General features: G+C 31.4%; 2 protein-coding genes across 2 annotated transcripts in view; one reads left to right on the top strand and one right to left on the bottom strand.

Moving 5' to 3' along the window:
* LOC134854755 (ankyrin repeat, PH and SEC7 domain containing protein secG-like) overlaps window positions 1-22,752 on the top strand; it is a gene marked incomplete at its 3' end in the record, with an annotated part of 29,848 nt that overhangs the window by 2,662 nt on the left and 4,434 nt on the right. The window contains exons 2-3 of the mRNA XM_063871113.1: window positions 15,567-15,802; window positions 18,310-18,434. Coding sequence (XP_063727183.1) covers window positions 15,567-15,802; window positions 18,310-18,434 — 361 coding nt within the window. The remainder of the gene's footprint in view (window positions 1-15,566; window positions 15,803-18,309; window positions 18,435-22,752) is intronic.
* On the bottom strand, window positions 4,335-12,020 carry LOC134854343 (O-acetyltransferase OatA-like). The gene is made up of 2 exons (XM_063870564.1): window positions 10,646-12,020; window positions 4,335-4,388 (listed from the first exon to the last, which is right to left on the bottom strand). The coding sequence occupies exons 1-2, from the start codon at window positions 11,801-11,803 to the stop codon at window positions 4,335-4,337; spliced, it is 1,212 nt and encodes a 403-aa protein (XP_063726634.1). The 5' UTR covers window positions 11,804-12,020.

The raw sequence follows: 22,752 nt of genomic DNA, 5'->3' as shown, positions 1-22,752 counted from the left end.
AGTGTTCTCAGGTTGGGTTAAAGTTATCAAAAAAGCACCGATCAAAACTCGTTCTAGAAATTCAAAGAGTTTAAAGGGCATCATTTTTTTTGAAAATCGACAGTTGAGATTTTTTTGAACAAAGTCAGTTTTTTATTTCTGTTTACTTGCGTTCATTACTCTTTTCCAATCTTTGATTAGGTATGTTTCAAAAGACCAAATTGTGTATGCTGTTGCTCATTGTAGACTGCCTATTTGCAAGGCGCCGAAAAATAAAACAAATGTTTCTTGAACTTCCTTTCAATACTTGTAAACAATCAAGCTGAACCAATCTCCATTAAATCGATCCTTTCATAAAAATTCATGCGCAAACAGAACTTTGATCAAAAACAGAGTTTAAAGGTTGGATATTTTTTCAAAAAATAAACTGAACTTTTGACGAGAGGGTAAAGCTTTTTTTCGATACCAATGAGAATCGAAAGGAAAGTGATTGAAGGTTTTTGTAACAGTTGCATTAAAAACAACAGGCAACGGAAACTCTATTGTAATCAAAACTGTTTCGTATTGGCATGTCAAAAAGTATAGCAAAACTTGTAACTAGCTGTGAGACTTATCAAAAGAACAAACTATCACTACAACAAGGATGTTTCAAATAATTAGAAGCCGTAAACAATTTCAAAAGCAAAAGTAACACATCAATTAGCTAGAAGACTATCCTAGTTTTTCAGGCAGGAAGAAAGATTTGAATTTAAAAAAATTCGCTGAAATCTAGACCTAAAATAAAAATCTGTAAAAGTAAACTACACAAAATGGAAATTATTGGCAATACAACAATTAGCTTACATTAAGCGCAAACATGAAAAAATTATTTATGATGATTCGAAAACTGTTTAAGAGTTCGTTGCGTTAAAAATAACAAAACGTAATCAAAAACGTGATAATCTAAGGCTTGATAAAAAAAATATATTTGTTTAAAAACATCATAAGAGAAAAAACTTTTTTCGACAGCCAACAGACGGCTTTTAGAGGAAACTTGCAATCATTAAAAAAATCATTTGCAAACCATCAAAATTTGTTTGGTTTTGATCTAAATTTTATCATTAGTTGGAGACATTTCCTTCGAGCTACTCCGAATTGCAACAGTTTTGTTGACAAAGATTTTCAAAAGACGATCTTTTCCGAGCTTTGTAAAAAAAATGCTCTTACTGAAAGACTTTCGAAGAATCAAAAAAGTAGGTTGCGCGAAACTATCTGTTCCATTTTCACTTAAAAGCACATTGCAACTTATGAAAAAAGCTTGCATTATCAGTTTCATCGTTACATCAACTAGCAGATACTAAAAACAGCAGTAGCCAGAGCAGCAAGATAGGTTAATGCGCTCATGGAAATTGGTAACAAATTGAAATGTTTCAAGAGTAGTTGAAGTAGCGAAAACTCTTAAATAGGTCTTGCTAGTTTTCTTTTTTTTTCAGGAGAAAGTCTTCAAATATGCATAAAAGTCTCTGATAACGACAGATAAGCATTCATACATAGTGATGCTTTTATGAATGCACTTAAGAATATAAGCACTTTTTTGGTTTAATTAAAATTCATCTGCTGACACTGACGTAAATAGCACTCTCCAAAATTTTCGTGAACTTTTTCGCAAAAAAACGTGTACGACTTCTAGTTTCGAAAGTAGAATAAAATTTTTAGATTTCAAGAGAAATTAAAATTTTAGCTGTTGATCTAGTGTTCTCAGGTTGGGTTAAAGTTATCAAAAAAGCACCGATCAAAACTCGTTCTAGAAATTCAAAGAGTTTAAAGGGCATCATTTTTTTTGAAAATCGACAGTTGAGATTTTTTTGAACAAAGTCAGTTTTTTATTTCTGTTTACTTGCGTTCATTACTCTTTTCCAATCTTTGATTAGGTATGTTTCAAAAGACCAAATTGTGTATGCTGTTGCTCATTGTAGACTGCCTATTTGCAAGGCGCCGAAAAATAAAATAAATGTTTCTTGAACTTCCTTTCAATACTTGTAAACAATCAAGCTGAACCAATCTCCAATCAAATCGATCCTTTCATAAAAATTCATGCGCAAACAGAACTTTGATCAAAAACAGAGTTTAAAGGTTGGATATTTTTTCAAAAAATAAACTGAACTTTTGACAAGAGGGTAAAGCTTTTTTTCGATACCAATGAGAATCGAAAGGAAAGTGATTGAAGGTTTTTGTAACAGTTGCATTAAAAACAACAGGCAACGGAAACTCTATTGTAATCAAAACTGTTTTGTATTGGCATGTCAAAAAGTATAGCAAAACTTGTAATTAGCTGTGAGACTTATCAAAAGAACAAACCATCACTACAACAAGGATGTTTCAAATAATTAGAAGCCGTAAACAATTTCAAAAGCAAAAGTAACACATCAATTAGCTAGAAGACTATCCTAGTTTTTCAGGCAGGAAGAAAGATTTGAATTTAAAAAATTCGCTGAATTCTAGACCTAAAATAAAAATCTGTAAAAGTAAATGGGTTCTGCGATATAAAGTTTACGATCGTGAAAGTATCCAAAATTTTGTAATGTACATTGCTTTCTATGAGCATACACTGATGACTTATCTAAATACAAAAAACCAAAACAACAGCACACCGGCAGAAATTTTTCTTGACAAAAAGTTAGATAATTACTAGAAACCAAAAATACTTGCAACTAATATAACTATCCAAATCAAAGTTTATCATCAGAGTCCAATCAGGACAAAAAAAAATCACTAAAAGATTCAGTTAAAGGAACCACGCTGAGGACGCAAAACTCCCAGGCCACAAGGATAGCAAAGTAGATTTTCGTCAACCACAGAGATCTGGTTGAGAATATTTCCAATGATCATCAAGAGTCCACAGTTAAACAAAGTATGGCAGAGATTTTATGCTGGAATATTTTTAAACGATATTTCAATTAAGCCAAAACAAAAAAAAATTAGTTAAAAAATTGAGAGGAAATCTGTGCAAATTTTCCTGATCTATTGAAACGGAAAACAGTTTTGCATAATTTTGTGCATGTTGCTGTTTTTTTACTATATTTCAAATTTAGTCCATCATCAAATTGCGTCAACAATAATTTTCGCCACACAATTTATTTGATTAATATGGAAAACGAATTATTACTTTATCAGTATTTGATATTATGTGTATTTTTTTTTCAATTATATCAACCGCTAATGTCAATCTTAAAAAAATCCTCGAGATATCTTTCTTCTTTCAAATTTATCCATAACAACTTAACAAATAAGAAATGTTAAACCGGCTCTACCCTCCGCCTGTGTACTTTCTATTTCTGGCTGCAAGCTTTTATTCCAAATGATGTTTTTCAGGAATAATTTTGGCATCCGTTTGCGGATGAACTACGGTAACAGTAGTCTGAAAATCTCTATCATAAATTCTATAAATCAAAAATTGACCTAAATCTATCTTCACAAAATGGTGATGTGTAGTTAATTGATATGAAGAAAAACTCTCAAATTACAGGTGGATTTCGCAAATGTATTTGATTCTGCAAATTAATGCGGATTCGGCAAAATTGCATGATTTTTTTTTTGATTTTGCAAACTGTTCTGGATTGGATTCGGCAAATTTTGTTCCGGATTTCTCAAAACCGACTGCTTTTGGCGCAATCTACACAGTGTGATAGCTAGTTGTTCGTGGAATCGAAAACAGCAGCACAATAAAAAAAGAGGTGGTGGGGTTTGGTGAAAAACTTGTCTTAAGCCTGTTGTGGAATCCGCTCATAATTCACAAAAAACACAGTTTGGCCTCGTGATGCAGTTTTTTCGAGAGTTGAACTTCAATCTCTCAGTCAGGGACGGATTTAGGGATTGAACAACTTTTATTTAGAAAAACATACATATACATTGCTTAACTCGCAAGCACGGCGCACGAACCCTGAGTCTCATCGAGGCGAGACTATCGAAAACCAAAAACACGAGAATCAAGTTGATCTAGCAATATTTTGAGAAATCCATTTCTCGCTAACCTACTCTACAGGTTTCAAAATTACTTTTTGCACCAATTTAAACTATTTTGAGGGGGAGCGAGCTTTCGAAAAAACACAATTTTTTCATCAAAATTTTTTCAAAAAAAGCTGAAAAACGAACTTTGGCTCGTTTTTTTTCAAAAACTTCAGAAATTTGTTCATCCCAGTGTTTTTACGATGACGTGGGAAATTGTTGAAAAAAATTAATCAATCTATAGAATTTTAACGAAAATTTCTATGGCGTGGTTCTGTGGGAAGTGATCTTACAGCTATCCTTTTTCCATACTGGCCGTGTACTTTATCCAAATGTTCTCATTTGTTCCCAGAAATGTACCGTCTAACTTTCTATTTGCCCCGTTCAGCATTTTGAAGTCTCACTGTTTTTCGGAGAACACTTAGCTAAAATATGCAACAATACTTCCATTGCATATGCTCAATTCGGTATGATCAATTCAGCATGAAAAAATGATTCATTCAGGGTCAGTTGAAAAAATTTAAGACAGTTGAGAGATGTTTCAGCAAATTTGTCGAACGATCCTTTGCCTGCAGATGAAACTGAAAGTATAAAATGTCCGTCATATAATGGAAAAGCATCAGAGTATCATTACAAGTTCAACAGTTAAATATAAGTTATAGCATCTGTTAAGAGATTATTTTCAATAAATTTGATACAAGTTTTGGTAGATTGATAGCTGCAAACTCAGCAGTTATATGACTGGAATCTTTAAATGATATTGTGCCATCGTTAACAGCTGGCCACGTGAAATTAGTCATACTCGTGCCAAACAGCAGCGGACCCATTTCTACGAAGTCAAACTTCGGAAACTCAAAGAAAGTTGCATAAAATTAAAAGAACTTGCACAATATAAGCCTTATTTTGTAAACTATTCAGAATAAATGGATTATTTTTGACCAGCATTGTTGGGGCAGTACAACAGTGCCGAAGTACAACAGTGCTGAAGTACAACAGTGCTGAAGTGCAACAGTGCCGAAAATCAAAATCATGTTCAACAGTGCCGAAAACTGTTTTGAATACTGTTTGTACTCATCCCAAATAACTGAAAAGTAAATTTTTTGTAGAAAAAAAAACAATGCTTATAATGAAAACAATGTTCCCCAAGAGCGCCGTCATAAGTTTTTCTAAACAAACTATTATCTCAAACACAAAACTCATGCAAAATTACCAGCAATTCAGAAAAAGAACTCAAAATTCTCAAATATGATCAGCTTTTTAGACGGCTAAACACGTTTTCAGTTTCTGCACTGTTGTACTTCGGCACTCTTGGACGCCCCTGCATTGTTAGTTTGTCTTTCAAATAAAGGCGATAGAAAGTTTAGGCTCGGTGTAATTTTTTCTTAGGACAAACTTCGGCTTTTCAACTAGCCACTTATGAATGGAGTTTTCATGGCACCTGAAAAATGTGGATTAAAATCAAATAAAAACTAAGACGCTTTGAGAACCTTTGAAAAATATACATTCCATCTGTGATCAGTTTTCATAATTTTATGGCGGTTTGAAAGATGCCAATTTGTCTAATTTGCATTTAAGAGTGAGTGGCGATCTAAATGGTGGGCTCACACTTCCAATTTGATTTGATGCGACATAAATTTTTAGACGCTACGCTTAATACATCTTATTGTACTTCACGTAGCGGGTGGGGAGTAATTTTTCAGAAAATTAATCTGATTTTTTTAAACATCATTTTTTTTACAAAATCACTTTTTCTTTGGATTTTAAGAGGATGTCTGAACACTCCAGGCACCCTTGCTTAGCTTATGAGCAAACAATCAGACGCAAACCATGTTTCAAATAGTTTCCCAAATTGGTACACTTCTTGAGCCAAGTTATCATCCTCCCCCTAAAACGGTGGATTTAGTTCTAAGTTCGGCTGAAAAAATTCGCTATCTTAAATCTTTGTTTGTAAGAGTCTTAAAATTTCATAGATAATTAGGCTCAAATTACAAGATGAGGGCATTTTCTCATAAAAATTGTGAAATAGTGATTTTCTTTTTTGTTAAATCTTGTAAAAAGTTCTGTTTATTTGAACTATAGGTCTTTTTTTGAGCTCTATTTTACACCTAAGTTTTATCTCTCTTGTTCATATTTGAATGCTGTTCGCTAATGCTTTTTTTGGTAAGCAATTATCTTTTTTCTTCGCATCGCCTAATTGGACCTGATTGCTGGTGTTTAAAAACCGTATTCATAATTGCTCAGTGATTGTTGACTTTAAACAAGTTTTAAAAATAAATATTCCATTCTTGTTTTGAATTTTTGACTTTTTAATGGTCTAAACAATTTTGACGAGTTTGCTTTTTTCCTCTGTAAAGTTCCTTGTGAGCAATGTGTAATTCATGCGCAAAGTTTGACCCAAAAATTATCTGACGACTTAATGTCTGACGGTCATATGTCAAACTGCAAACTGTTTGTTTTTGGGAATTCAGACTCAAAATTTACATCAGTTTAATTTTTGCTGAGAATTTTGCTCCGAAAAAAGTGACCAAAATGTTATAAGTTAAGCTGGTTTATTCTGCGCAATAACGAAAGCAGATTGTGACAACACTACTTCAAAATAAAAATCAGAGCGTGTGTACAAAAAAGGGAAAGAGATGAAAACAATGCTTAGAAGATTTATTGATAACCTAAGGTAACTTCATTTCTGGTGGCAAGATTCAGAACACAAACAAAATTTTTTGTGGAAAAAGCCGCAAGCTAACAATTTTTAGAGTTTTTCGACTTTCTGACTGTTTTGATGTTTGTCAAACTCAAATATCACAGCATCGAAACTTTTGAACTGAAGCTGCAAAAACTGAGCAAGAACCAAAATTTTCAAACTGATGTTTTGTGAAAATATTTTAAGATCATTTGAATCACGAGTTAGAAAAACCTTATTAAAGTTTGACTCATCCCCGCGTGGTTTTTCGAAATAGTAATTTATTAGACATAGAAACATAATAACAAAAATATTAATCATAAACATAATTATCGTTTTAAGAATTCTCATAATAATCACAATCATAATAATCATAATTATCATTAGAATATAATCATATTAATAATCGTGATAGTAATCATAATAGTCATTAAAATCATAATAATCAAAACCATCGTTATCATAAAAATTACAATCATAAAAATAATTTACAAAACGATTTTATAACAACGGCAAAAATGATAATAATTATGGTAACCATGATAATAATAATAATCATAAACATATTCATAATCATGATTATATATTGACAATCATGGTAAAAAATTACTCATCAAAAAGTAATAATTTAGTAACAATATTCGTAACAATCATAACAATAACAATTAAAATCATAACCATGATTGTAATAATCATAATAATATCCAAAATTATCATAATAATACTCATAATAATCATAATAACAATTTTCATAATTTTCATAGTCATAATCATTTTAATAATCATAACCATAGTCTTTAAATTTTAAAGTAATCATCATAATTTTATCATAATAATCATAATCGTAATGAAAATCATAAAAACTATCAATATCATGAGAATCATGATAATCATACTAACCAAAACATATTCATAATCATAACTATAATGACAACCATAGTAATAATAATCATCTCAGAAGGAAAAATTAGTAACCATAATCATAACAATCAAAAAAATATCATCTATAATTATAATCATGATAATCAAGATAATCATAATGATAATCATAATAGTCATGATAATAGTTAAAATAACCGTAAAATAAAAAAAATTCAAAAACAAAATCATAATATTTATAAAAATTTTACTAATAATGATAAAGAGAATCATAAGAAAAGTCCTGAGAAGCATAAGAAATGATAATCATAACAATCATAAAAATTCAATCATGAAAATAATCATAATCATCAAGCTAATGTTCAAAATAAAAAAAATAACGACAATCATTATCAAAATCATAACAATAATCATTATCATAATATTCGTAAAAACCATAATCTTAATCCAAATAGCTGACATAATAATCGCAATAAAAATCATATAAAGATAATCTTTTTATTAATCATTGTAATAAGGATGATAATCAGAAATTTTTTTATTAATAACCAAAATATGAAAATTAATGTCATAATTATCATATACAATAATCTTAATAATAATAGTAAGAAAAAATCATAACCATAATCAGATCAATAAAAACAAACAATCATAATCATAATCTTAATAATCATAATCTTAACAACAATAATCATAACAATGATCATTTTATTTACAATTTAAGTCATAATCATAATGATTTTAATACTAATAGTCATTTTCATGGTTGTTATCAAACTAATCAGAATATTAATCATTATTTTGAAAATAATCAGTATAACTATCATATTAGTATCAATAATCCTGATAATCAAAATAAGAACAATCTTAATCAAAACAAAAACAGTAATAATCATAGTTCTAATAATCATGATAACTATACTAATAAAGATCATAATATTAATAATTTAAATCATGATCATAAGAATCATAATTGTTATAATATTAACAAATATTGCCGGCTACTGTGCAAGTACTGCAGAATGTGCTAGCCATAGTCTTAGAAAAATGCAATGAAAACGGTTTTTTTTTCTTCAAATCAGTCTCGTTTTTTTTGGCGTGGTGTAATAAAAGGAGCTGAAAGAAAAATCGGAACGTAGATACTCAAACAAACAAACGTTAATTGGGTAATTTTAGTTTTTTACGTTTTAAATTAGGCTATTGTAAGCTTTTAGGCTATTTAAATCAGGTATTGTAAGCCTGCTTGCTCGATTTATTCGCTCTAGTTTTAACAATAAGCCAAAAAGTTTCAAACGGTTTTTCTCGCCACTGGGAAAATTTTTTCTAAACTTTTTAATGTCGTTCGAATCACGACTCTAAGGGTTTAAATATGATATACCATTCAACTCTCTCCGATGATTACATGTGGTAGCTAATTTTGAGTGGAAAAAAGAGAAAAAAACACTAAAACACACCCAAATAAAAACGTTTCTCCTAATTTTTTCAATTGGCCGAAACAGTAATCATAATAATCATAGTAGTGAAATTTTTTTATTATAAAAAATCATAATGATAATCAATTTAGACAAATTTTAATCATTAAAACCATAATTTATTTCAATAGTCATAATCACAAAAATGATCATAAACATAATAATAACCATAAGAAATCATAACATTCTACAAAATAGTAATAGTCATAATAATAATCTTAATAATAACCATAATCATAATAAAAATCATGATAATCACAATATAAGTAAAAGGTTTCTTAATTATCATTAACATAATAAAAATCTTAATCATAATAATCATTGTAATTATAATCATAATCATCATAAAAGGGGGTTGAGAAATTAAACGATAAGCAAATTAGACAGAGGTACTTAAAAGGAAATTAGACAATTTCGCTAAGCTGCAATTATGAGAAAATAGACAAATGTGAGAGAGATTAAAGTTGTTTGCAGACAATTTGCGTGAGAAAAATGAAGTTGTTTGCAGCCAACAGTTAAATTTCGGTGGCCGCAAATTTTACAAGTCAATATGCATAATTTTTTCAATTCAAAACTCTACTGTAATATTCTGATTTGACAATTTATGTTGATTTAAAGTAATTGTTTTTGATAGGTATTGACATTTTATGTTCTTTTTGTATTTGTGACACTTGACTCTTAAGAAAAAATGTTGTTGGCCCTTTTCTTTTCATAGTTTTTTCGTCTAAAATGCCAGATCTGTAAAAAATTAATTTCGTCTAATTTTGTTTTTGTAGCATCCGTCTAATTTGCGTATCGTCTAATTTCCTACGTCCCATCATAAAACTACTAGTGTTAAAATAATTTTAAAAATATTCCTAGTGAGGGGAGCTGGAAAAGAGCTTCAGATATGAAGAATGGTGGTGTCCATAATACTTATGCAACTTTCTTTGTTTTTCAACTCTGTAAATAACGAACGCGTATAATTCACGCCTGGATCATACTCTAACTCCATAGGACACGCAGCTGTCATTTTTTTCACGCTATTTTCTCGATTACGTTTCAGAAGAAACTGCTTAATACAAGTTTCTGGGCTGATTTTTGGATGCGGGTGTTCGATCATAAATATCGCATAGGTATGATTTGTAACAAAAGGTACAAATTCGTAAAATAACGCGCGGAGTAATTTTTTCCACGTCTCAAACTGATCAACCGAAATCTGTGAATAGTTTTTGTGGTAAAAATAACCTCTATAAATTGACCGCGTGAAAAACAAAGTGGTGTTCGGTTTGCTTTGGCTGATAAATTTGTACAACTTGTCTTGAAACTGTTTTAATCGTTTGATTTTCTTATGGTCATAGCGCTCTAGTTTTTCAACAGGTAAATAAACCGTTGCTGATTGGTTGAAATAATTGTATTTATTTGAAGTATTGCAGTTTTTCTGATATTGGCTGAAAGCTTCGATCCAGGCTGCTGTGTAAGAATCCCCGGCTAGGCAGATATCTCCCAATTTTTTCAAATTTTCACAGTGTTCGATATTTTCTGACAGTAACAAAAAATTCGCCGAGTTTTTGAAATCAGATTTCGTTTTTTGGATCCACAAAAATTTTGATGTAAGGATTACATTAAGAATTGACGCTATTAAAAACGTTGAAATAATGAACGCAAGTAAGACTTGTTTTTCATTATTTTTGTTGATCTTAAGAGTGTTTTTAGCTGGTTTTTCAACAGAATGCCAGATGATTGTAGAAATAACTACAGTGATTGACAAAATTAACAAAGCTCGGGGTACCTTTTGAAAGGGAAAAACCTCAAGAATATCACCAATTTTTGTGATAGGAACATGCGTTAGATACATACTATAGGATATTTTTCCTATAAATTTCAAGTATGTGTTCTGTGAAAGCAGTTTTTTTGTGAAATTTTTTTCTCCGGTAACTTCAAAAACAAGAATCAAGAAGAAAGTGAAAGTTGTAGCTGTAAATCCTAAAATTAATGCATTGAAAGTTGACTTAGCAATAAAAATCAACATGGTAACTATCGCAAACCCAATAGCTGATTCTATAGCGGTGATCAAAAGACGAAACTTTTCAGAATTACGGAACTCATAGTGACAAAAGTTGGTCTCCGTAATTTCCCTGTGAAATAAAATGGAGGCTGCCAAAGCACCTGCAAAAAGTTGGTACAGGCGTCCCCAGGTAGAAAAATAGGACATCATATGACTTTTTTCATAGAGCTTCATATTTAAAGAGAATGAAAAAACGAAAAGAGAAGCAAAAACAAGAATTGTTATTGAAGTTTTTTTCTTGCTGATTTTGTAAATAATTGCGATTACGACTGGATAAAAAAGGTAAAATTGTTCTTCAATTGAGAGCGACCAAAAATGTACAACAGGACTCTGGTCGGAACCTTTATCGGTAAAATAATCTGAAGCGACTCTAAGATTGTACCAATTGGAATAATAAAATGAAGATGCTATGAACGAATTTGTATGTTTGTTCACGTATTCATTTAATTCGACATAACGATAAATTATTGCTGTTAAAATCAAAGTTAAACTAGAAGCAGGGAAAAGTCTTTGGAACCTTCGGGAGTAAAACTCACAATATTTTAATCTGTGTTCGTAATAGAGTTTGCGAAGTAAGATTGAGGTAATGAGATATCCAGATAATACGAAAAATATGTCCACACCCAGAAATCCGTTTGAAAAAGCAGGTAATTCGCAATGAAATAAAATGACGATAAAACAAGCAAAGCCTCGTAGCGAGTCCAGATAAGGCCGATGACAAAATGTTTGGCTCTTTTTTCCAGTATTTGGATTTTTTGGATCCATAATTGTGTTATTAAACTTTCGCTTTCGATTTATCTTTTGAAAACAATCACAAAGAAATTTGATAGTTTAATTTTTTTTTCAAGTTAAAAGACCGATGGAATAAATCATCTGATATCAAATGTTTGATTTGTAACAGATTTATTCTTCAATAAAAAAATCTTTTGGTCAAATATAAAATCGATTACTTTAATCAGTTTGTGCTCAATAGGTTCAGATTTACAAATTAGTTACAGCCAACGGTTTAGCATGAGTAGTCAACTAAAAAAGAGAAATTGACACTTCTCAGTTGTTGTAACATTTTGAGTATACCCCTCCTTTTTAAGATGCATTTTGTCCATTCTTTGTTTAAATCTTCCTTATAATCCTATTTTTAATATTCGTTCAATCTTGATAATCAAATTTTATCGTAGGTAGTTTTATTGAGCACACAATGAGGTGGTCTCAGCTGCAATATTCACCAATATTTGGAATAAAGAAAATGCCTCGGCACAGAAATTTCAACACACCGAGTTGGCTGAAAAATCTTTAAATTGCTACAAAGTATTTCAAAATAGTTTGACGCCAAAATCAAAAAAAAACCAAAGTCAGTGATCAGATGCGAGGTAAATTGTTTGAGTGTTTTTTTTTGTTTGAAACATTGTGTCAAGTTTTTTTAGATCAAGGATTTAGGTTTATGCAATTCAATTCGTAACACTAGTTATTTATCAGCCATTTCCCTCCCAAAAACGTATTGTGGTGACAGAAGCCCATAAAGACAATTTGGGTTTGGGATTGTTCGTCCAAAAAAGAGGTCACTAAGTAACAAGCAACTAAGTAACTAGCAAAATTTGAAGAAAGGGTGCCCCCCGATGCCTTCTTCCCATTGTTTGACATGAGCTGAGAAAATGAATAGGTAATTAAAAACTTCGAATTTCAATCTTTCTCAGTTCGAAGTTCTTGTTATTCCTAATTGTCACTGGTTCTCAACTGTCACCATTTTCCACTTGTCACTTAGTTCAAATGTCGCTGGTTTCAGTTTTTATTTGTTCTGAAATTTTTTACTTGTCAGTGGTCAAGATGGTCACTGGTTCTCAATTGCCAAATATTTCAAATTGCCCTTGCTTTTTGCTTGTTCTCAGTTGACACTAATTCCCATTTTCACTGATTCTCAATTAACACTTTCTGTTCCGGCCTCTAAAAATGAAGGGAAACACTCTCTTCCGTTATGTTTTAATCTTGTATTTACTTTTTGCTCTCGCAAATTCAGGAAATTTGCAAAAAAAGGCCAAAAAATTCGTCCCTGCTGCATTAATGATCACAATGGGCCGAATGATATATATAATTGAAATCAATGCAGCCCTGAGTCAATCGACATTAGAAAATTTTCCCAGCAATTTCATTGAAACTGAGAAAAGTGAGTTTGAAATATTTAATTTTTGTCTAACTTGGAGACAGTTAAGCAAGCGAGTACAGCAAACAGCTCATTTTTACGCTGTAATTGTTTCTTGAAGTATTTATCCGTCGACATGTATTTAGCCGTAGAAATGTGTTTTCGAAGCTTAGGCAGTGCTTACCTTGATAAAAGATTTGTAAAGCTCTAATAAAACTGAATCTAAAAAAACTGAAAAAAGGATTTCTTTTTATTTTTTAGCTTTTTAAAAATTACTCTGTTCAATGAAACCTGTTGATATATATTTCAGATACTTTGAGTTTATCTTATCGATTTACTCTCAAAACGAACCAAACTTGCAAAAGGAAAAAATCAAGATTTTCAAAAAAATGGAGGTTTATTTTTTCTGCGCTTCTTGCACTGCAACCGGTAATTTTTGTAATCTGATCTGAGAGGATCTAATCTGTATTTGACTTATCACGATATTTTCAGAACTTTTAGCAGTGGGGGATGGATGGCATCTAGAAGAAATTTGCTGAAATCGATTAGAACAGATTGTTATCTCTTTTTGCCTAACTAAATTTTTTTTTGCCTAACCAACACAAAATTTAGCAAAAAAAACTTGCATAACTATGAACAGCATTTGTTTGAGAAAAGAAACGCAAAATATTTACATAATGGGATTCATTCCAATACTGTTAAAACGTTTCTCAATTTTTTTTGCAATAGTCAAATTCTATGAGAAGCATAATTTCTATGAAAAACATAAATTATTGCTTTTAATCAATTAAACTTCAGTAATAAAAATCGAAATTTTATTGGGCAAAAAAATATTTCAAAATGAATTATAATTGATTAAAAATAGGATTTGATTAGTATTTTAATCGATATGAATCATTTTGTTTAGATTTTTATAGAAACAATCCGCAAATTTAACTTTTAATCAGTCATCAGTTCTCTTGACTGAGTGCGGATCCAAATTGAAAAAACTTTCAGATGTACCTTTTTTATTGTTATTTCAGAGCTGGGAGTTAATTTTCGAAGCACTCCTTCTAATGTAGATGTTTCAGTACTTCATAAATCCTGTTAGACACTAGCAGGCACATACCAAAATTTTTTATCTCATAATGCTGAATAAAGAAAGAAAAGCCGTAAAACGCACAAGTGCATAAAAGCCAAGATTTTGAAACAATTTTTATTAAAAATTTCGAAATTTTTTGTAATGTGAATTAATTGGAAGTTTTTTAAACTAATTTATCCTTGATGTATTAGAAAGTTGCACAGAAAAAAAAACAAAGTTTTATGGCCGATATTTTGTCGAAACCGAAACGCATACTCTATATGCTTGAATTTTGATATAATTTTCAGATAATAAACAAAAAATTTCTGATCTGAAAACCTACTAATGAAGAATTATAGATCATCTTAAAAGATTTTACTCAAGAAAAGGAAAGTAATTCTAAGAGAGGATTTAAAAATTTTACAACAAGAAAAAATGCCAATGTGTTATACCAAGTACATATTAACCCAATTACTCTATTTTTAAACTAGAAAACTAGGTTTTACTTTCAAGTTTGCGCGGTACTTTTTGTCATTAAAAACGTGGAACAGATTTTGGCGCTATGGACAGTTGAAACATCCTTCTCAATTCAACATCCTTGCATCTTTTTTGACATTGTTTTTTCAATAATTTTAAACACAACAGCGTTCTCCTAGAAGTCCTTTTATCTAATTGGAATCAATGTTGTAAAAAACGGACAATGGATTAATACTATATCTGCTTCGTACTCATTAAACGTGACTGATGACTGATTTATGTGTTATTGCCTGGATATAGCATGAACAAACACCTGTTCAAGTTCACTTTTTTTACTTTTAACCTTTTTGTTCAAAGGTTTTTTTTCTAAAAGGACACTTTTCTTTTGTGGAAAATCAGGCGGCTGTGTTGTTTGTATTTTAAAAGTCAAACAAAACACAATGTTGATAAAAATAAGTTTTTTAATCTTATGCATCCAGTGGTTTTAGACATAGCAGAGCCACTGAAATATTAATTATTCAATCGACAAGCTTCGTGAGCTCAGAGAGGTAAATTTGAGTAATATATTGTAAATAATTGAATATTTAAAAATCATTGCAAAATTTAACACTGCAGTCAAAATATATTGAAATTTTACAGTAAAATTTTTGACAAAAAATATACGTTGCTTTAGGCTCTGATAGCCATATTTTTCAAAAATGTTTTTGATAATTAATACTCAATACTTAAATTGTTTGTCGCTTTTTCATGACTTGATTTCTTGAAACTTTATATGTTAATAATGCCATTGTCCATTTTAGTACTTTTATTTGATTTTACTTTTAATTATCTAAAAATCTATCATTTTTCTGGGTTAGCAGACGAGCAGTGAAGTAGATCAATGGACCAAATTTGATGAGGAATTATACCAAGCTGTGAAGCTCAGTTCAGCGACAGAAGTTAGCAACTTACTAAACCAGTTCCCACTCACCTGTCCCAAAGAAGAACTGACTTCATTTCGGGACTATTCGGACTATAACACAACATCTGGGCAAACAAGTTCGTACCCGACTGAAATATCACCAACAAAACTCAACCCAAAAGGCGACTCGAGGTATGTTTAACTTAGTAGAGTATGCCAAAAAAAATTTTTTCGGCTGCATTTCAAAAAAGTTCATCTTTCAAATTAACGCATAATTTTAAGTTAACGAATAGTTTTATGCAATCATGAGCAAAGAACATTCGCCATTTTTTGGCTGTTAATTTTAAAATATTTAAATTTAGAGCATTTCAGAATTTTATCTCTACGTATGGAAGAGCGGTAGTCATCACTTTTTGTCATTAAAGAGGTTAGCTAGTCAGTTTTTGTAAGAACCGGAATTAGGAGTCAATGTTCATTTCCTCTACTGAACAAATATAGAGAGGAAGGTTCCGACAATCAGGAAAAACTAACCATAGCGCCATTTGGAGATAAATATTTCTTTTTTTGCCCTTGCATACCTTATTTTCTCGCTTCGAAAAATTCATTTTTTCCACTATTGTTTTTACTAACGGAGGCGAAAACTCCACTTTTTTGTAATACTCTTAAAAGAAAGCGTGATCGCAACATTTTGTGGTAAAATTTTGTCGAACTTTTTTCAAGTCGAGCAAATTGGTTTTAACTTTTTCCACTATTGTTTTTACTAACGGAGGTGAAAACTTCACTTTTTTGTAATACTCTTAAAAATAAGCGTGATCGCAACATTTTGTGGTAAAATTTTGTCGAACTTTTTTCAAGTCGAGCAAATTGGTTTTACGAGCGCTCCGAAAACACTATAATGAAATCATTTTGAGAATTTGTTTAGTGCCGCAGAGAAGGTTTTTTGAAAAAGTCAAAAAAGCCGCTTTTGGACACTTTAGAAAATTTTGGCCAAAAAATTTCGTGTTTTTCCCGCACGCTTTTAGTAGTACATTAGTACATATGTGTCCGTGCCCGATTGATAAGTGTCCTTACCTGAGAGGTTAGGGCATGAAATCTTAATATCTAGGCCCCAGGTTTGAATCAGCCGCGAGGAAATTTAGAAATCTTAGGCTTATTTCTACTGTTTCTCATTTCATCTTATAGAGCTGCTGTTTTGCCGGGTTTCAATTATAACCGGCCTCAAAACTTCTTATTTGGCTGCAAACAGCCTTCAATAATAATAATTTTTTTTAGGTTTGCTTAATATAAAAATCACATAACTTCCGCTGAGTAACCACAATACATTGAAAAAGCCTTAATAGCTTTCAAAAATTTGATTTTTTTTTTAAATTCACCTATAAAAATCAAGAATAGGGGTTTGCTGTGCAAGTAGCATAGACTAATCCGACCATATTCTTCGAAAATTTCATCGAAAAATTTCATCGAAAAATTTTTCAATCATTGTTTTTGATCGTAGTGTGATGAAAAGATATGACAAAAACTCAAAAGTTAGGCATAGTGGACAGTCAAAGTAAGCTAGGCAAATTGAACTAGGGTAATTGTACATGGAAAATGACTAAAAAACTTTGTTCTTTTTTTGAATTAGTATTGTTTTTTATGAGTTAGTGTTTTTTGTTCAAATGTGATAAAAGGATATGCCGAATACATATAGATTCTGCTCAATTGACAATTATAGTAAAATTGGCGTTAGTGTTTGTCAAAAAATGCCTAGACAAACAAAACAAATATTAAAAAAAATTGTATCTCTTTTCACTTTTTTCACTGAGGTTGTTTTTCATTCCAAACATTCAAAACTTTTCATCCCAAACATGGCGCTAAAAAATTTAATCGAAAAGCATTTAAAATATTATAGCTCATCTTTCTCTAAATAGGCCTCTCGCTTGCTTTACTCGCTCGAGCTTAGACTAAATTTCAAACAAATAAAAGCGGTTTTTCTCGCCACTGAGACATTTTTTGAAAAGCTCTAAACCAGGACTGAAAGGGTTTTAATGGGATAATTTACTCTAACCAGTACGATGAGTTTTTGTGGTATGTGTTTTTGGTTGAAAAAAATCCTGCTCCCTCGCCCTAATCGCTTGAAACTAGACCAAAAAGCAATAAAGTCGAGAGGATTTTCCTCACCACTTAGAAAGTTTTGTAAAACTTTTTTAACGTCCCTTAAATCACGACTAAAAGAGCTTTAATATCATATATTACTCGACCCTTTCAGAAGACGATTGTTTGTTGCATCTGATTTAAGTTAAGAAAAAGAATAAAATTAAATTATATCCGAATACAAAGTTCCTTCCATTTTCAATGGTCGGAACATAAAATAAAACTGTTAATGCGCTGAAAATAAAGCTTTTACTGCCGTAATTTTTAGATGTTTCGCTGTACAGATCCTCTCTTCATCACAAACATTTCGACTGAAAATAAATGTACTTTGCCTGTGAAGTTTTTGCGGAAAATAAATTTACAAAGGTATATAAATTTACTTTAAACAAGTTATGATGCATCTTTTATGAGTAAAAAAACCTTAACTTTTAAACCTATTCTTGTGATGGAAAAGTATAGTTGAGTCAAAATAGAGCTATAAAGATTAAAAACCAAATCTAGATTAAATTTCAAATTGGAGGTAATGTTTCCAAATGCGTCGATTTTTTTTTCAAAATGTGTTTAAGCCTTCACTTGTGCTGTGAGATTGGCAACTTGGACATTCTGTCACTGCTCCTCATGAATTCGACTACTTCTCCCACCCAATCTTCATTCTCTCCCCATTCCAAAATCAACTCCATAGACTCGAAAAGTAAGTTTCATAATGAAAGACATTCAACAGTTACGCTACATGCAACGCTTTATAAGCGAATAAAACTCATTTTGAGATTTAAAGAAAAAAAAAATGTTTTTGTCAGTGCAATGCGCTGAATCGCCTGGCTGCTCTATGTCAGCTACGTTAGCTCTGGACTGAAATTTTTTTTTTCTGAAATCTTCTCTATGGACCTTTGATAGCATATAACAGAGATATGCTTCTCAACTAGTAATGCTTCGGATGGCCGTTGAGCATGCGCTACGTTCAAAAAAAACTTCACATAAAGCGCAATAAGTACCGCAAACAGGCTGAAATGGATGGAGATTTTTAAACTCATTCCTTGTCCTAAAATCCCGCGCCTCTTAACCCCTAATTATTAAACCCTAGTCAATTATTTCCGAAGTTACGTGAACTCGTTTCCAACTAACATTTTTTCAATATCGATCAAGAAAATCAAAGTGGAATTTTTTGATCGAAAACAACGTCGGAACTTAAACGGAGAAAAATTGATGGATTAAATTGTCTGAAAGTATGAAAAGTTTGAAAATTGTCTGAAAATTGTCATAAATGAGCTGAAAGTGCTTTCTTCTACTAGATTTTTGCTAAACTTATCCCCTAAAACATTTCAAGTTCATTTTTTTTCGGATCTTTTGGGTAAACTTGACACTTTCGAACTTTCGATCAAATAATAAATGATCATCTAAACCATAGTGCAATCCCTCGACACCGTTGGCTAAAGCTAAAGTGGTTTTATTTTATCAGGTGATAACATAAAAAGAGTAGCGTTTACGTGCTAATTAAATCAGAATAAATTGTTTCCAATATAGGTTCACAAAGATTAGTATAATATATTAAATATATATATTTATTATTTTATATTAATCTTTGTGAACCTATATTGGAAACAATTTATTCTGATTTAATTAGCACGTAAACGCTACTCTTTTTATGTTATCACCTGATAAGATAAAAACCACTTTTTTCAATTTCAATAGGCAGCCTGAATCTTGAAGTATTAAGCCAATGGACAATAAGTCAATTGACAATATGGAAATAATTGGGTCGGCATCATCTTGTTTGGCAAGAATAATGAAAAGAACGAATAGCCAACGGTGTCGAGGGGTTGCACTATGGTTACTTATATGATCTTTTGAAGAACCCAGTCTGGGAGGTTGTCGTTAGTCAAATTATGCCTGTTTTCAGACGTCTCTTGGCGCAAAAAAAACAGCTGTCGGGAGGTTGTCGTTAGTCAAATTATGCCTGTTTTCAGACGTCTCTTGGCGCAAAAAAAAAACAATTGGGATGTCGGTATAATACCACCATTATGTTTTTAACCACCATTAAAAATAATTATATACCACCATTATAATACCACCATTAAAAAGAACCCAGTCTGGGAGGTTGTCGTTAGTCAAATTATGCCTGTTTTCAGACGTCTCTTGGCGCAAAAAAAAAACAATTGGGATGTCGGTATAATACCACCATTATGTTTTTAACAAAACTCAATTTTTAAAACTATAGAAATTTTGATGAGATAGTTAGAAGTTTGAAATTTTTGATGAGAATGTAAGCGATGGAGGAAACCACTACTATGAAAAAAATCTGAATATTATATTTATTAACTCATTATTCCCTATTATTGCAGTCTCTAGATACTTATTAAGAACGTAGTTGATTTCATTTTGTGTCATTTTGCAAATCATTTGGAAGAAGTCGGAAATAGATTTAGGAAACATTGAAGAATTTTTGAGTTCTTTAACAACTGAAAATTTAATATGTTTTTTGGCTTTGACCACTAATTTAAAAAAAAATTTTTTTTTTAGGATTATGTTGCACTTTGAGGAGTTAGCTTGATTTTGTTATTTTGCTAAGTGTCACAGACTAACAAAAACTTCACCTCTAAAAGTGGTAGAAACTATTGGCGTAAATATTCTGTTGAAATAAAATTGATTTTATACAAAATTTTGAGCGTTAAAACTCTGTATATGCTTTACTACGTACTCTTAAGGAATCGTTCAAAAAATGAGTGTGATGTGAAACTTAAAACCGAGTCGTTATTCATATTCGAATGAAATAGCTCAAAAACTTGAAAAGTATTTAGGTTATCAAGGGTGATTTTTCAAAGACAGAGAGACAGAGAGAGAGAAGAGAAAAGCGAGAGAAGTTGCTTACAATAGCTTCTCTGTTTTTCATCACATTTGAAGCTTTTCTGAGATCATAAGTGTTTTCTGCTTTTTTCCTCTTGGTATCTGTTAAGCAGTGAGTTCTTCTCTCAACTAAAAGCCTGCTGGCGAGAGCGCTTTTCTGATCTGACTGAATACTGCTTTGATGAGAGTGAAAACAGAGCCAGGCAGGAGCATTACGATGCTCTTAGAGTAAAAGCAGAGCAGAAGGATGAAACAGGGAAGAGAGAAAAATATTTTTAACCTCTTAGTGGGTGGTGAAAACTACTTAGTAGAATTTTGAGAGCTCGTTTTTTATACTGGAGCTTGTGGTGGGGGAGTGGGGCTAATTGACTTGTTGCTGAATAAGCTGTTTGCCCGATCAGTATCGCTTACATACCAAAATACTATTTCTCAACTGAACTTGAACCGATTATGTTTTTCTATCGCTACTTCAGCCCTCTGCTCTTGTTGTTCTGCTTTCATGGGTTGCTCAATATGCTGGCTGGAATATCCTCATGAAAAGCTACTAAGTGGGTTCAATTTTAGTTGCAGATCGTGGAAATGTTTGCTAATTTTATAGCATATAACGAAAGTTATTTTAAAAAATGAAAAAGCTAGCTAAAATCCTTAAATCTTGGACTAAAATCTTCCAAAGTCAAGTTAGCGGATCCTAGAGTTCCGGTCATTATGTTTGTTTCCTACATTATGTTGTCTCCTACAGGTTGTCTTATGTTTACTCAGGGCGGATCTAGGGTTTTCTCGATGGAGGGGGCGGATTTTCAGAAATTTTTCGGAAAATTTGTTCGATTTTTTTTTTCAGTTTTACTAAATTGATTTTCCGAGCTCTTACAAGTTCACTTGTGTAGGAATACATCAGTAGTTTGATGAAATTGAGAAAAAAATATATTTGTCATATAATTTTTATTTTACATGATCGGAGTCAGAGTATTCTGGGCTAGTCGCATAGCAAAAAGGCATGCTCGTTTGGCTCTCGGAATAACAGCAGGGCAATTGTCTTTGCTGTTGCTGTCGGAACACCTTTATCAGATTGAATTATTTGTGCAGGCAGTAAAAATCTTAAAATAAAAAGATGTATTTTCTTTAAAGTTCAATGATTTCGCTCTATTGGACTATCCATGGAGCCCCTGGTTGAATACCAGCTGATTTTTGTTACAAGCGCACCTCATTTTGATAGTTTTTGAAACCGGCAGTTTCAGAATCGACTCCAAAAAAAAGTGACCTTAGATAAATTTTCATGGCGCTTTTTCTTTAAGAAATGTTTCAAGATCAAATCGCGGAAAATAAATCAATTTTACTACAATTCAACCTCTATGTTGGCCACAATACTTCATTTATACAATTTTTACGCTATTGGCGTGGTAGATCTGAGCATTATAGGCGCTTTATAGATTTAAACACTCATTTTTTCCCAACAAAAATGAGCAATCATCTATTATTGGTGGTCATATTTGATTGATATCTGCTTTTTGGTTTAAGTACGTGCATTGTATTTTTTTGCTACTTCAGACCGTTTTCAGACCAATAAAGCAAAGCGCACAGTGTATAAACATACATTTTATTTTAAAACAATTTCAACAGCATATTAGACAAAATATGGATACATCTTTTTTTCTTTTCTGTTACATTTAAAACATCTTCTGTATGCTACTGAAGTCTGTTTTTAACAAGCACTTGTCCATCTGAATCGACAAAAGAATGAACAAAAAATAATTTAATATTCAATTTTTAATGAAAAATTCCGGTTTGTTCTTAAAGTTTGACAACATTTATTATTTTTCAAAATCCTAGCAAATTTATTTATAATATTTGTATCATTTATTGACGTGATTATTAAAATCACTTGTGACAGTTGAGTCATTTTGTTTGGTATTTTTTGAAAAATTAGCGACAGATGGCGAATTTTAATGGAGTGAACAATAACATGTCCGGCACAACCGGTTATGTTTGTATGGATAATTCTGGTTCTGGACATCCCCAAAGTATCCAAACAAACAACAATCTGGCAAACGCCTCAGTAGCTCAATATGTTGAGCCTCAAAATAACTCAGCCATAAAAACCGCTTATATTAATTTTCCAAGAGTGCAGCAAGTTTTCGACAGGTCACGAGACAATTTAGATTCGAATTATT

The sequence above is a fragment of the Symsagittifera roscoffensis genome, chromosome 9, assembly GCF_963678635.1.
Source record: "Symsagittifera roscoffensis chromosome 9, txSymRosc1.1, whole genome shotgun sequence".
NCBI classification, from domain to species: Eukaryota; Metazoa; Xenacoelomorpha; order Acoela; family Convolutidae; genus Symsagittifera; species Symsagittifera roscoffensis.
This window is presented reverse-complemented; position numbering and strand designations above follow the sequence as displayed.

Bases quoted from the DNA above. Each gene is read 5' to 3' on its own strand.
- LOC134854343 (XM_063870564.1), bottom strand. From the start codon at position 11,803: ATGGATCCAAAAAATCCAAATACTGGAAAAAAGAGCCAAACATTTTGT. The intron at 4,389-10,645 runs GTCTTACTTGCG...TGCATATTTTAG, and splicing joins ACAAAAATAATGAAAAACAA to CTAAGTGTTCTCCGAAAAAC.